We start from the raw sequence: 13,387 nt of genomic DNA, 5'->3' as shown, positions 1-13,387 counted from the left end.
ATATCTATATTCACATATATATTTTCCCTTATCCTCCTTTTGAGTATCTGTGACCTTAATAATTGAACTCGGTTTCTCTTTCTCACTTTATATTTATCATTAATTAGATTTGTTGATTGTTGATTGTTAAGAATATAGAACATAGACATCTTATAGATATATATTAAAAAAAAAATTAGGTTTGATTATATACAAGAACTTAGATTTCTATAATTATCATTAATTAGACTTCTTGATTGTTAAGAATATAGAACATAGATATCTTATAGATACAAAAAAAAAGGGTTTGATTATATATAAGAACTTGGATTTGTATTTTACCAATTAATTTATTATATAGTATTTTATATTTATAGTAATCTATTTATATCCAATTTTTAGTAATCCATCTGGTCCTGATGATTTGAACTCATCTAGGGTAGACAAGTGTTGTCTTACCATTTTCCTGCCTATTTTAACTGGTATTTCTAGTCTGTTTTTTACAGTTCTGTTTTTGATAGGTTGGGCTATTTTTTTTCCTTTTGTGTGAAAAAGATGCAAATAATGAATTAAGCATCTCTGCTTTCTCCTTGCTACCCATCACTTCCTTGCCATCTTCCCCCTTTAGTGGACCAATTGTTTCCTTGACTTTTTTCTTGTTTTTTACATGTTGAAAGTAAATTTTTAAAATTATTGTTGACATTTGTTGCAAGTCTTAGTTCATTCTGACTTCATCTTCAGGCTTTATGGTAGTATTCTGCCTTAGTTATGTACCTCTTTTTCCATTTTTTTAATAATAATCCTTTTTGTCTTTCAGTTGATCAGAGAGAGTTCTTTGAACAACCATGGTGGTTTTTTCTTTGATTTCTTGTTTTTCTTTTTCAGTAGTATTGTGCTGACTTGGTTTTTATAATCTCATTTTTCAGAGGTTCCCAAGAAAATTGCCTGTTTCCCAGAGTTTCCCAGCTTGATTTGCCTTGTTACCACTCTGTTTTCTAAGTCAGTCAGTCTCCCTCTCTCTCTCTCTCTCTCTCTCTCTCTCTCTCTCTCTCTCTCTCTCTCTCTCTCTCTCTCTCACACACACACACACACACACACACCCATTGCACTGCAGCTGTTCATGTGCAATGTGATCAGTTTCTGTAGCTTAAGTCAGCTATTCTGTGAGGCAGTATTCTTCACTCAATATTAGCATAAGACATATCCTCCTGCCCTCAGCCTTTACAAATGTCTATGGCAAGAGTTCTTTAAATTACAAGCCATGATCCCATATGAGGTGTTAAGCAATTTAGGGAGATTCACAATGTTTTTTAAAGGTTGAGAAGGCTGGCACATACAAATTAGGAGCACAGTCAAAACTCCTTCCTATTCTGCCTTGGCCTGCCCATCCGGAATTTGTACAGGCAAAGCAAATGCAGCAGGAGTTTTGAGGATGTTCCCACTTTACCTTTAGCAGGTAATGCATGGAACAATGTCTGAGGCAAAGTGAAACTTGTGGATCTAGCCATCTATCAAGATCATCTGCCAATCAAGAAAGTTTTACTTATTATTTAGTTATTTATTTACTTGAACTTTAGTTTTGGTCACAAAACTAGCTTCCTATATTCATTTATCATTTTAGCGGTTTGCATTATTGCAGCATTTGGGAACTTACACTGTTATGAGGTTCTGTGTTTCTGGCTTAGTTTAAAAGCTAGAGTAAAATGGTCATAAAGGTTGCAATTCATTGCTTATTTACTGCTTGGATTTAATTCTTAATATTTATTTATTTATTTATTTATTTATTTATTTATTTATTAAATTTTTATACCGCCCCCTCTCCCGAAGGACTCGGGGCAGTGAACAGCCAAAATTAAAAACACACAATACAAATATTAAAATGCATTAAAACAGAATTAAATTATCTTAGGCTTCTCCAATTTAAAACCCCGTTACCCATAAAATTCACCAATTAAAAAATTTTAACCCAGCCCGGCTTGCTGAAATAAAAAAGTCTTCAGGGCCCGGCGGAAGGTCCGGAGATCCGGGATTAGTCGTATCCCTGGGGGCAGCTCATTCCAGAGGGCGGGTGCCCCCACAGAGAAGGCTCTTCCCCGGGGGGTCGCCAGCCGACATTGCCTGACAGACGGCACCCTGAGGAGACCCTCTCTGTGGGAGCGTGTTGGCCGGTGGGAGGTTATCGGAGGCAGAAGGTGGTCTCGTAAATAACTGGGTCCTAAGCCATGGAGCGCTTTGAAGATGAGAACCAACACCTTGAAGCGCACTCGGAAGACCACTGGAAGCCAATGCAGCTCGCGCAGGAGAGGTGTCACGTGGGAGCGCCATGCCGCCCCCATAAGTACCCGCGCGGCCGCATTCTGCACCAGTTGGAGCCTCCGAGTGCTCCTCAAGGGGAGCCCCATGTAGAGAGCATTACAGTAGTCAAGGCAATAGTTATGCATAGCCTTATATTAATAGATCGTAGTCTTAGCCATGCTTATCTGTGTTGCATGATTGCTGAATTTCACTCTGTTATCAGCAGTTTTTTTTTTTAATTTGATTTATATGCCGCCCTTCTCCGGAGACTCAGGGCAGCTTACAATGCGTTAAGCAATAGCCTTCATTCTTTTGTATATTTTATACAAAGTCAGCTTATTGCCCCCACAACTGGGTCCTCAATTTACCTACCTTAGAAAGGATGGAAGGCTGAGTCAACCTTGAGCCTGGCGAGATTCGAACCTGCAGTAATTCCAGGCAGCTGGTCTTAATAATAGGGTGCTTTAGACCACTGTACTACCAAGGCCCAGTTGAAGTAAAGTATTACAGTAGTCCTCAACTTACAACTACAATTGGGACCCAGATTGCCATTGCTAAGCAAGTCAGTTAACTAAGTTGTGCCCGATTTTATGACCTTTTTGTCACAGTTGAGCAAATCACTGCAGTTGTTAAATGAATCATGTGGTCATTAAGTGAGTCTGGTTTCCCTCACTGACTTCGCTTGTTGGAAGTTGCCTGGGAATGTCACAAATGGAAATCAAGTGACCCTGGGATACTGCAACTGTCATAAATACATATGTACTGTCAAGCCCCCAAAGTCGGACACCTGACTGTGGGGTTGCTGCAAGTTATAAGTGTGAAGATGAGTTGTAAATCACTTTTTTCAGTGCCATTCGAACTTTGAATGGTGGCTAAATGAATGGTTGTAAGCAAGGACTACCTGTACAGGATTATTAGATAGTTAATGGAAAGCACTTAAAGGCATAATATGCTACAGAACTCCTAAACAGTAGTATTAAGTTTTATAAGGATCAAATTGCCTGGCAAAGGAAAACCATGTTAGGGGCAGCAAATCAGGTTCTGTATCAAATAGTAAAAATGTCTTTAGAAGTCACTGGGTTAAATGGGTGTGGGATGTATACATAGATTGGAGAATATATATAAATCCAGTTTCAGACTCCTTGATGCACAAAAACATCTACATCTAGCCAGAACATTGAAGGAATGAGAACAAAGAAGAATGCAAGCATATGGAAGAGAACATGTACTGTAACCAGTGTGATCTAATCTTAAGGACATTTCTGCCATTCAACATTTTTTTCTGAACATCCTCAGGAGAATGGGAGAGAAAGATCATGTGGGATTCCGATTAACTAAAAAATTTATGAAATAGACCTCCTGGTCTACATTCTCAGGGTTAAGAAGAAGATTATTTCTGAAGCAGTATACAGTATTATGGACACAGCAAGGCAATCTGATTATAGATGGTCTTTTAATCACCTTTCTCCTTTATGTATAAATGATTACTTGCTCAGTATCTTATACAACTAATAGTTCCAGTTCACAGAAAAATATTTTCTTTGTCTTGCCTTGTTTTGTTTTTTTCTTCAGTTCTGTGAGAGGAAAACATCTCTCAGGAGATTTATGCCCCTGTGACAGTGGGCAGATAGAAACAATGGGGCTACATACTTTTCTTTTACAGTTTTATGGTGATATATGTCATTTTTATTTGCTGTCACAGAACTTGTTTATCTTTCTGTTTTTTAATCGGTCAATGACTATAATCTAGTTTACTTCTATTTCTATTACTAGTAGTAATAGTAGTAGTGATATATGTAGTGCTGTTTGAATGCCATGGTCACTCAATCCAATTTTATATTTTTTATACTTTTAATTATACTGATAATAATTATTTTATAAAATGGAGTGTTGCAAAGTTCTATGCAGCAACATGTAATTTAGGGCATGGTAGATACATTGCTAACTCCTTTGTAGGTATATAGATACTAGATACTTGGTGAACTTGCATCTTTTATTAAAACAGTGCTCTTTATTTATAATTGATAATTATAACTTTTATTTTAAATAGTTCTTTTATTAATTGAATTTTTGCTTTTATATAGCATTCTAATGCTGTAGATTACATTTTTATTTCCAATTGCTGTGGGAATTATACTATGCATATAATTATATAATCATTATACACACACACACACACACACACACACAAATTGACTCTGTAAGACCACCATATGTTTAGATATGTGGACTACCAAGTGTCTTGCTAATCATTGATGATTGGTTGGCACCTTCAGACTAAAATAGTTGCAAGTCTGTTCAAGACATCTACAAACTTTTAGATATCTAGAATTTTCAAGCATTTTAATTAGAATGTTATCATTAATTCATTTTATATAGTATTTTTTAACAAGAAACATTGGCCATCACTTAGCATGTTATTGAATCATAGACTAATGGTTAAAGAAACTATTAATCCACCATGAGATGACTCAAGATACAAAGGCAGCTGCTTTTCCACTTCTTGGGGTCTTCTTTAGGAAACAAAGGCATTGCTTAGCCTGTAAATACATTGTCATATATCATGTTGTGTAATAATTAAAAATAAAAGTACAGAGGTTTTGGCAGTTTTTATATGTGATCCTGTCGTACTGCATTGAGATAACTAAATGAAATACTTTTTTCTCTAGCTCCTGTTCTGCCTGTGTTAAATTGATCAATTAATAGGATTTCCTTGTTTCATAGAAACAGGAACAGATTCTTCAATATATTTTTCTAATTGACACACTCATGTGAACTTTTATAGAACTTAGAGGTTCCACAGAAATAAGAACTTTTAAGATTAATGCACAAAGCATTACAAATTATGGCAATTTTAGAAAAGTAAATCTTGTCTAATTAGAGCAATAGAAATAATAGGCTGCTCTGATTGCTGTTCCACTACCTGCCCACATTATACCTTTCTTTCCATGTTATTGTTATTGTGATAATTAAAGACCTCTTGGCAGGCAAATGTTGCTTCCTTGCAGTTAGGTTCTTCCAGAAACATTCTGGATGGCAACATCAGCCAAAAGATCCTCCAAGGGCTGGATGTGATAATTTGCCAGGTATTTTCCATTGCGCTGCTCAGTCAATTCATGTATGGGCTTTCGTCGTCTGATCTACTTATGAACTTAATCTTTGTACCACCAGGCTAGTTAAAGTTTGTAGTGGGCGGGGAGCTGACTAAAAGTTTATTCTAATTATAATCAACTCCTCATTGAGGGAGGGAGACAATCCAGTTGTTGTGAAAGATATGCTGCTCTGTGCTACTCCTCAAGTTGCTTGCTCCAGATTCAACAATATTTGACAGTTGTAATCCTATATTTAACCTGTGTTGATACATTGTATGTATTTCACTTTGAACACAATGAAACAACTATTAATACTAGTATGTGTTTTTCATGTTCTATAGCATTTTGTAGAAAATACATAGTATTTGAAGCAGTTCAGAAATTACTAATGCAAATTCTAATACTATCTAGTACAGATTCCTACTAGAACATGAGCATATGTGAAGAAAACCCATGCCTTTATCAATGAAATATACTGTTTGTATCTCTCTGCTCATAAATTATTTTGGTGTAGTACTTTGTCTATACAAGTACAGAACTATGGGTTTGAGACAACAAATTTTCAAGGTTTGCTTTGAATCCAGTTTGCTCCTTAAGATTTCTGCTGGTAGTAAAAGGAAATAACTTCTCACAATAGAGAAGAAATTTGGGCATAATTTTTTCTCATCCCCGCCTCCCCATGATTAGTGACAAGTAGAATTAGTTAGAAGTGCAAGAATCTTTCTTGACTGTATAAAATCATACTTTGTTATTTTCTGAATCAGTTATTTATTTGGTTCTGAAAAAATATTGCACCTCTAGCCTGTATATGGAAATCACTACAATTTTCATATACAGACTAGAGGTGCAATATATATACATCAGGAAGGCACTGTTAGAGAAAGTTGATAAATTTTAATAATTTCTTCTGCTTGTTTTACTGCACAACAAAGCAGAGGCACAAAAAAAATTACAATCTTGAATTCAGACCCATCTTTTATTACTTCCCATTCTAGTGTGATCATGAATTGGCTCAAACATTTTGGTTAAAAAAAAAGCAAAGTCTTCTCTGAACTGATCCCGACAGGTTTCCTTGTTGGTAGAGTGACAGTGATGTACTATTGCCTTTTTCAGGATGGATAAATGGATGGATAGATAAATTCCCAATCTATCCTACAGCCCTAGAATTTCCTGATGGTCTCCCATGCATGAATTATCACACAATTTGTGGGCTTGAAAAGTGATGTTTCTCCACTGTTGTTGTTGTTTTATTTTGCTAGGGTATGTTGTAACAAACTGCACACTGCCCAGAAGGCTAGTACTGGATAAAACAAGATTCTGAAGATTTTTTTTTTTAAAAAAAATTCTAATCTCTGTTTTCTTTTCACCGATACAACACATTGAAAATGAATTTGTAAGCAGGTGCATCTTTCTAAATGAAAAACTCTTACATTACAGGTTCCTATGGAATCAAAATATCCTCCAACATCCTATAGCCTTTTCAAGATAGTTTTCTAATTTAGATTTGGGTATATCAGAAGACAAAAATGTCATGAGAGGAATTGGCCATAACTTTCCAGTGCCCAATAAAAATTTAAATTCATCTATTCAAATGACTTTCTCTAAGGAATTTTTCATAAGCATTTCTTGTCAGTGTGGACCTATGTACTAATTACAACACATGGTTAATATTCCAGTTAAAACCGACATTCTAAAACATTAAATTACAAAATGAAAGAAAGCAAGAAAATAAATTGAAGGCATGGTGGCAAAGGTTGGCTTTGGTAGCATGCTGAAATGTCAATAAAGAAATAACCAATTTGACTTTTCAGACAAGGAAGTTTCTCAGCCTACATGTTGCAAGGTTCATGGTGTTTTAGGTGTTTTAGACTTGATAGGCAATGAGTAGCAGTTTCAGTTCCGCAGAGAAATAAATTAGCTATGAAGACAGCTTTTTGGCCAGTGGAATTTTCTATCATCTCTAGAAGCAGAAACACTCTTTAATCCTTTGGAATTCTTGTTAAGTCAATTTATGTCTATAATAATATATGATGGAACACCTGGGTAAAAAAAGCAAAAACTTAGAAAAAAATAAAGCAGCACTTGCAATTCAGCTAGCTGATTCCTTCTTGACATTTGTTACAGATTTATTAGTAGTCAAGCTTATTTTCATAGATTGCTGAACTGTATTTAATTATTCATTTAAATACATGAAATTTGCCCTTGAGAATTAAAGTCACTATCATGTATTGTGTTGAAGCTTGAGACAGCAATGACAAAATGTTGTATATGTGAAGAGAAAGATTTTAATGGCTCCCGGTGTTTACATGTATAGAAAAGAGAGGGTAATTGATGGGAGTAAGGCAACTTGCCTGGAAGGTTGTATCTGCCAAGAACTTGTCAGAATTTATATATTCTTATTATGATCTGAACTATGAGAGAAGATAAGGGGAAAAGATACACATCAGTTTGTGATTAGAGTATTAGGAAATTAATACTTTTCAGATTCAAAATCAGATTCTTTTGTCATCACTACTAAAATGGAGCAACTGGTCTACTTGCATAGGCCAAACTGCCCAACGTTCTTACCCCTTAACAATTAGGTACTATAGTTTGTAACATGCACCTGCAGAATGGGGAAAAATCTACATACATGGGTGAAAAATGTTTTTTTGCAGCTATTTAATGTGCTTCCAGTATGATTGGTATGATTGCAATTTATTATTCTCTGTTTACATATATCTAAATTGAGAATAGTAAGTTGCAATCATACCGGAAATAAAATAAAAACCCCTTTATTAACCCTCTCCTCTTTAAATTAAAAAGTAATTAAATTAAAAATTGTAGTTGGCATTGAAATATATCTACAGAAGTAAAATTGGTTCCAAATTCAAAGATGCTAATATATTGGAAGCTGTACATTTAAAAGGAGAAAAACAGGAAAATGGTAAAGACTGGCAAATAGATTTGTCCATTTATTTATTAAATTTCTATCTTTATTTAAGTTGCAGGGCTCATCCTTGCTTTCCTCTAACTGCAACAGAAACATATCCGGTAATGTCTTTAATGCTATGTTCTGACAGTGTGCTTTTGTCTCATCCCACAGTTGAGACATCTTTAGCTTTTCCCACTTCTACAATCACTAGTTTTTTATATTGTTTTTGAGGATACTGTCTAGGCCACTTCATCAACAACATGGTTGGTGATCGTGTGGGATTAGATCTGCTTATCTCCTCTTCAGGCTGTTCTCTCACTTTTGGTCACTTACAACTGCCTTCTGTGGTCATTTGAACTTCGACTGCAGCAGGGACCAGGCACCTGGTTTTCACAGAGGCTTCTAACTGCATCTTGGTTTCTGAATCTATTCTGGTCTTATACATGTTCACTATTTAACACCTCTTGAAAAAGTATCTTTAAAAAACAAGACTAGCACTAGAGCAGGGGTGTCAAACTGGTGGTCCGTGGGCCGGATGCGTCACATGCAGGCCATGCCCACCCCTGCTCTGCAAAGGCAAAAAATGTCACAATATGTCATGTGACACAATCAAGTTTGACACCCGTGCACTAGAGTCTTGTGAAAGACCAGTAATGCTACACAATTTGATTTAAACTGAGAAAAAGAGCTTGGTTGTTGGTCAGTCATGATTGACTACATTACAGGTTTTCTGCTGCTTCTGACAACAGATGGTTTGCATGACTGAACTTTTTACTGGTTATCTGAGCTTCGTGGGACCATGGCATTCCCCAGCTCGTTCTTGTTTCATGATGGACCATGGGGTCTTCTGGATGTTTCTGGTCACTGGGAAAGAACTAGACTCACTCCTGTTACTGTCATTCCCTTACAATATACTGTATGTCAAGAGTGAAGTTCTTATGGACTTTTCCTTCACCCCTTAATTCTGTGCTCTTCCTATATACCTGGAACCTGTCATCTTGATATTTTTGGATACAGGTTTAGCATTCTTTCAGAAAGCATGGCCATAGACACGGAGATCTCTTTATGTTTGTGAGCTAGTAATTGGACAGTGGTCCCAATTGTGATCTTTAAATGAGGACTACCTATAGGATCAATATATAGAAAACCTAAATATTTATAATTCTCTTTTAAGATATTTTTTAAATTAACAGAACAAGAAATTTATAGACATTTAAAAATCCATATTATTTACATTTTTATATTAACAAATTATAAAATTGTTAAATTAATTTTACAGTACTGAATTTTATACTTGAGTATTCTGTTTTATTACATTGCTCAGTGCTTTTTCGCAGAATGCATTCTTGAAGCAAAATTCTTTTGGATGGAGGGAATGTGGTCAGTTGTAGGACAAAATCAATTAGTATTAAATCTGAGAAGCCAAAGAGTTTAATAGTAATGATTTTTTTCTCAGTTGATTGACTCTAAACCAGAAATACAATAATTGCAACAAGAAGTCAGTTAAACTTCTTGGTTATATTTAACTAGCCTTTCTTTGCAATGGATTTATGATTTATCCTTTATTTTGTAGATTCTTACAGAATGTTAGAATTATAATGAAATCTAAGCTTAATTTTGGCTTTAAATATAACTGAGTTTGTTCTAATTATGAAATAATCTTATTAAATCCCAATAGTGTATCACAATTCCCCGTTTCTTTGCAATTGTTTCAATGTTATATAAGAACATGAAGACAAAATGAATTTGTCTAACCCCGTAAAGTGCCAAATTAGTAGAAATTCTAGTCCAGCTTTAAACAGAAAGCCAGCTGCATGAGTCAGATTTATTCACCGTCTCACAGCCCGAGGAAGAAGGCAATGGCAAACCACCTCCAAAAATCTTGCCTAAAAACTGTATGGTCTTGTTCTGGCAGTTGTCAAGACTGACTCAAATACACATACACACACCCAAATAGTCCCAATATAATTCAAAGTAATTTGGTAAACATGGGAACATTTCTTTACCGAGCAATTCTGCCAACATCATTTTAAAAAACAGTCATTTCATTAATGGTAGATGTGCAATTTCAAAGTACCATCTGTCCTGTTTTCTGGGAGGGGGGGAATTGAAGTTAATTCTCCATCACCATTTTTTTAGATTTAAAGCTGAAAAAAACTTTAGATAAGAACTGTCTCCTCTTTAAATTAAAAAGTAATTAAATTAAAAATTGTAGTTGGCATTGAAATATATCTACAGAAGTAAAATTGGTTCCAAATTCAAAGATGCTAATATATTTTGGAAGCTGTACATTTAAAAGGAGAAAAACAGGAAAATGGTAAAGACTGGCAAATAGATTTGTCCATTTATTTATTAAATTTCTATCTTTCCTCCAGAAGACTGAAGTACAAGGGCAAGAAGAGGGACACATAGTTTAATCTGGCCAGAATAATCTAGGTGTCTCCAAAGAGGTGATTCCATGTACTCTATTTGTGTTCCTTTTGGAATTTGTATTGAGGACACTTGGTTAGTTTTCATTAATACAGTTCATAGAGGTAAAGGTGGGAACAGAAGCTAGAGCCTTCTAGAATCAAATAGTTGCAGTCTGGGGCTATTTGGAGGGGAGGCAAAAAAGGGTGGAACTGCTTATGGCTGTGATGGTGAACCTTTGGCATGTGTGCCAGAAGTGGCACACAGAGCCATCTCTCTGGGCATGCCAGCTCTCTCCCATTGCTCTTCTGGGTTCCGGTGCGCACATGCAAAAAATGTCAAATAGAAATCAATCCTAGCCCTTCCTATAATGTGGGGGGAGAGAGTTATATCCCCCCAACTTTGGGAATGTTGCATGTCCTTAATGTAAGACCAAAGTACTGTAGGAACATTTCTCCCACACAGAACATTTTGCAACCTGTCTTGACTACCATTAAATCTTTCAGAAAATACTATTTGCCATATTTTCTCATAGTAATTCAGTTCAGCCCAAATACCTGCAATGGTAAAGAAAATGACTTTCAGTGTTTCTTTGTTTTGTTACACTATAAGATGATCCATAACTAGAAATTGAAAATTGATTTGTAGTTTCTTGTAATTGTATAATTTGTTGACTTTCATGTTGATTCAATTTAGTTGAGTTTTGTGACACCTGTTTATGTAGTTTGTGTAGTCCAAAGAAATACATTCCTCTTACAATACTCCATTGTACAACTTTGAAAGGGTGAAGTGACTAACAACTATAATTAGTATTTGTAATTAAGGTGAGATCTAGAATTTGTGGAAGAAAGGGTGCTGTTTTCATTAACAGCATGCCTGTGATAGTGATAAAATGATGGTTGAACCATTTTCATTTATTTTTCCTTTCCCATACAACTGAGTTGCCCCTGAAGAATTGAGGGAATATCTCCAGTCTAGCAGGAGAAGGGAAGTAAGGAAAAATGGTCTCCCTCCTTCTTTCTCCTGATAAGAGAATTTTCTGTGGACTCTGCTTATTGGATTTTAGTCTGTGCATTTTGAAAGTTACCTTCCTACCTCCCCTCCCACCAAAAGGAGGGAGAAATGACAAGATAATTGATAGCAGGTCAGAATATTATGGATTATATATGAAGAGATAATCAAATACATTTTGATTTCTTTCAGATCCTCCTCAACGAGATGACACAATTGTAATAATTCTGGCATCAGTATCTGTACTGGCTGTTTTGATGGCTATTATTTTCTTTGGATACAGGATGTTAGGAGGTAAGCTTTGATAAATAAATTTCTATTATAATATTTTGCCTCTATTTTTCCTTGAGATAATGTTCACATTCCTATTATATTTGTTTTCTTTAGTTACTCAGTTTGCTATTAAATATTTTAAATATTCAACCTGCCAACTCCTCAGTATGTTACAATCTACTAGGCAGCAATTTGCATCTATTCTATTATTAGACATTCACAGAATACAGGGAAAAAAACTTTTGTCCAGTCCACTTGAACTGGAGCCCCTTACATTCCAGAGGATTTTGTAACAAATTGCTCTAGATATCAAGCAAAGGCATTGAGTACAGGACCTGAAAAAGTAAAAGTCTAGACCCTAATAATATTATCATTGCTACATATTCTTACCGTAGCTTCATCTTTATTAATGCTCTCCGGCATTTCTCAATCTTTGGTTCCAAATGTTGCACTATAATTGTCAACATCCTCATCATCATAGACAGTAATAACATTGTAGGAATTAGTTAAAATTTATTGCTATCATAGACCATGAAGGATTGTGGAACTTTATTCAGCAACATGTGAGACACAGTGTAGATAGCAACATTTTGAAAGAAGTTTCCTGGCTAGGTTACTGCAAGATGAAGGCCTCTTCTGCATGTTTCCAACCTATATGGTCTTGAGCTTTTTTTTGCCAATTGGGCCCGCAGTACTTGCATTATATTACTTCTACTTTGCTCTTTTCTCTTCGTATGAGCTTTGAAACAAAAGGAATAGGAGAAGTTCACAGACCCAAAATTATACTTTCTTGTGTTCAAACAAATCAAGTTTTCTCAACCAACAACAGATATGATTTAAAACCACCTTATAGTTTTAACCAATACGTATTCACTTAATTATAATTCTTGATTCAGACATCACACCAAGTCTCCTGTGCAGTTTATTTATTCTGCCATGGAAAATAAAAAGCAAAAAAACTGTAGATAGTCTGAGTGAGTTGACCTATATATCTCATTCACTATGTGGTTTATAAGAATTGCAGGACTATTGAAATAAATCAAGAAGTCTGATCAATTTGAAGGGCAATATAATTCATATCTTCATCTTTCCTCAGGGATCCGTAAAAAAGGCCTGCATACTATGAACATGATGGAAGCAGCAGCTTTAGAACCCTCATTAGATCTGGATAGTTTGAAACTACTGGAGGTGAGTTTATCATTCACAATTTCCAGCTCTATGTCTTTATAATTCACATGATTTATTAATAACATTATTATTATTGCAAAATCTTCATACTAAGAATTTAGAGTGATTTAGTGAGAACAAGAAATCTGAAGAAGATATAATTCCATCTCAGTTAACATTTGAATTAGAAAATGCATTCTTTGGGGGTTAAATTCAGTGTGCAAAAGAAAAGCTTCAAACCATGAAC

General features: G+C 35.3%; 1 protein-coding gene across 1 annotated transcript in view; it reads left to right on the top strand.

Moving 5' to 3' along the window:
* Window positions 1-13,387, top strand: part of BMPR2 (bone morphogenetic protein receptor type 2) — a 104,630-nt gene that overhangs the window by 75,998 nt on the left and 15,245 nt on the right. Inside the window, exons 4-5 of the mRNA XM_070933238.1 lie at window positions 11,893-11,994; window positions 13,070-13,161. Coding sequence (XP_070789339.1) covers window positions 11,893-11,994; window positions 13,070-13,161 — 194 coding nt within the window. The remainder of the gene's footprint in view (window positions 1-11,892; window positions 11,995-13,069; window positions 13,162-13,387) is intronic.

The sequence above is a fragment of the Pituophis catenifer genome, unplaced genomic scaffold (genome assembly GCF_029215685.1).
Source record: "Pituophis catenifer annectens isolate HBS135680 unplaced genomic scaffold, rPitCat1.0.hap2 SCAF_1, whole genome shotgun sequence".
Taxonomy (NCBI): Eukaryota; Metazoa; Chordata; class Lepidosauria; order Squamata; family Colubridae; genus Pituophis; species Pituophis catenifer.
The sequence above is the reverse complement of the archived record's forward strand: the minus strand, read 5'-3'. Positions and strand labels throughout refer to the sequence as shown.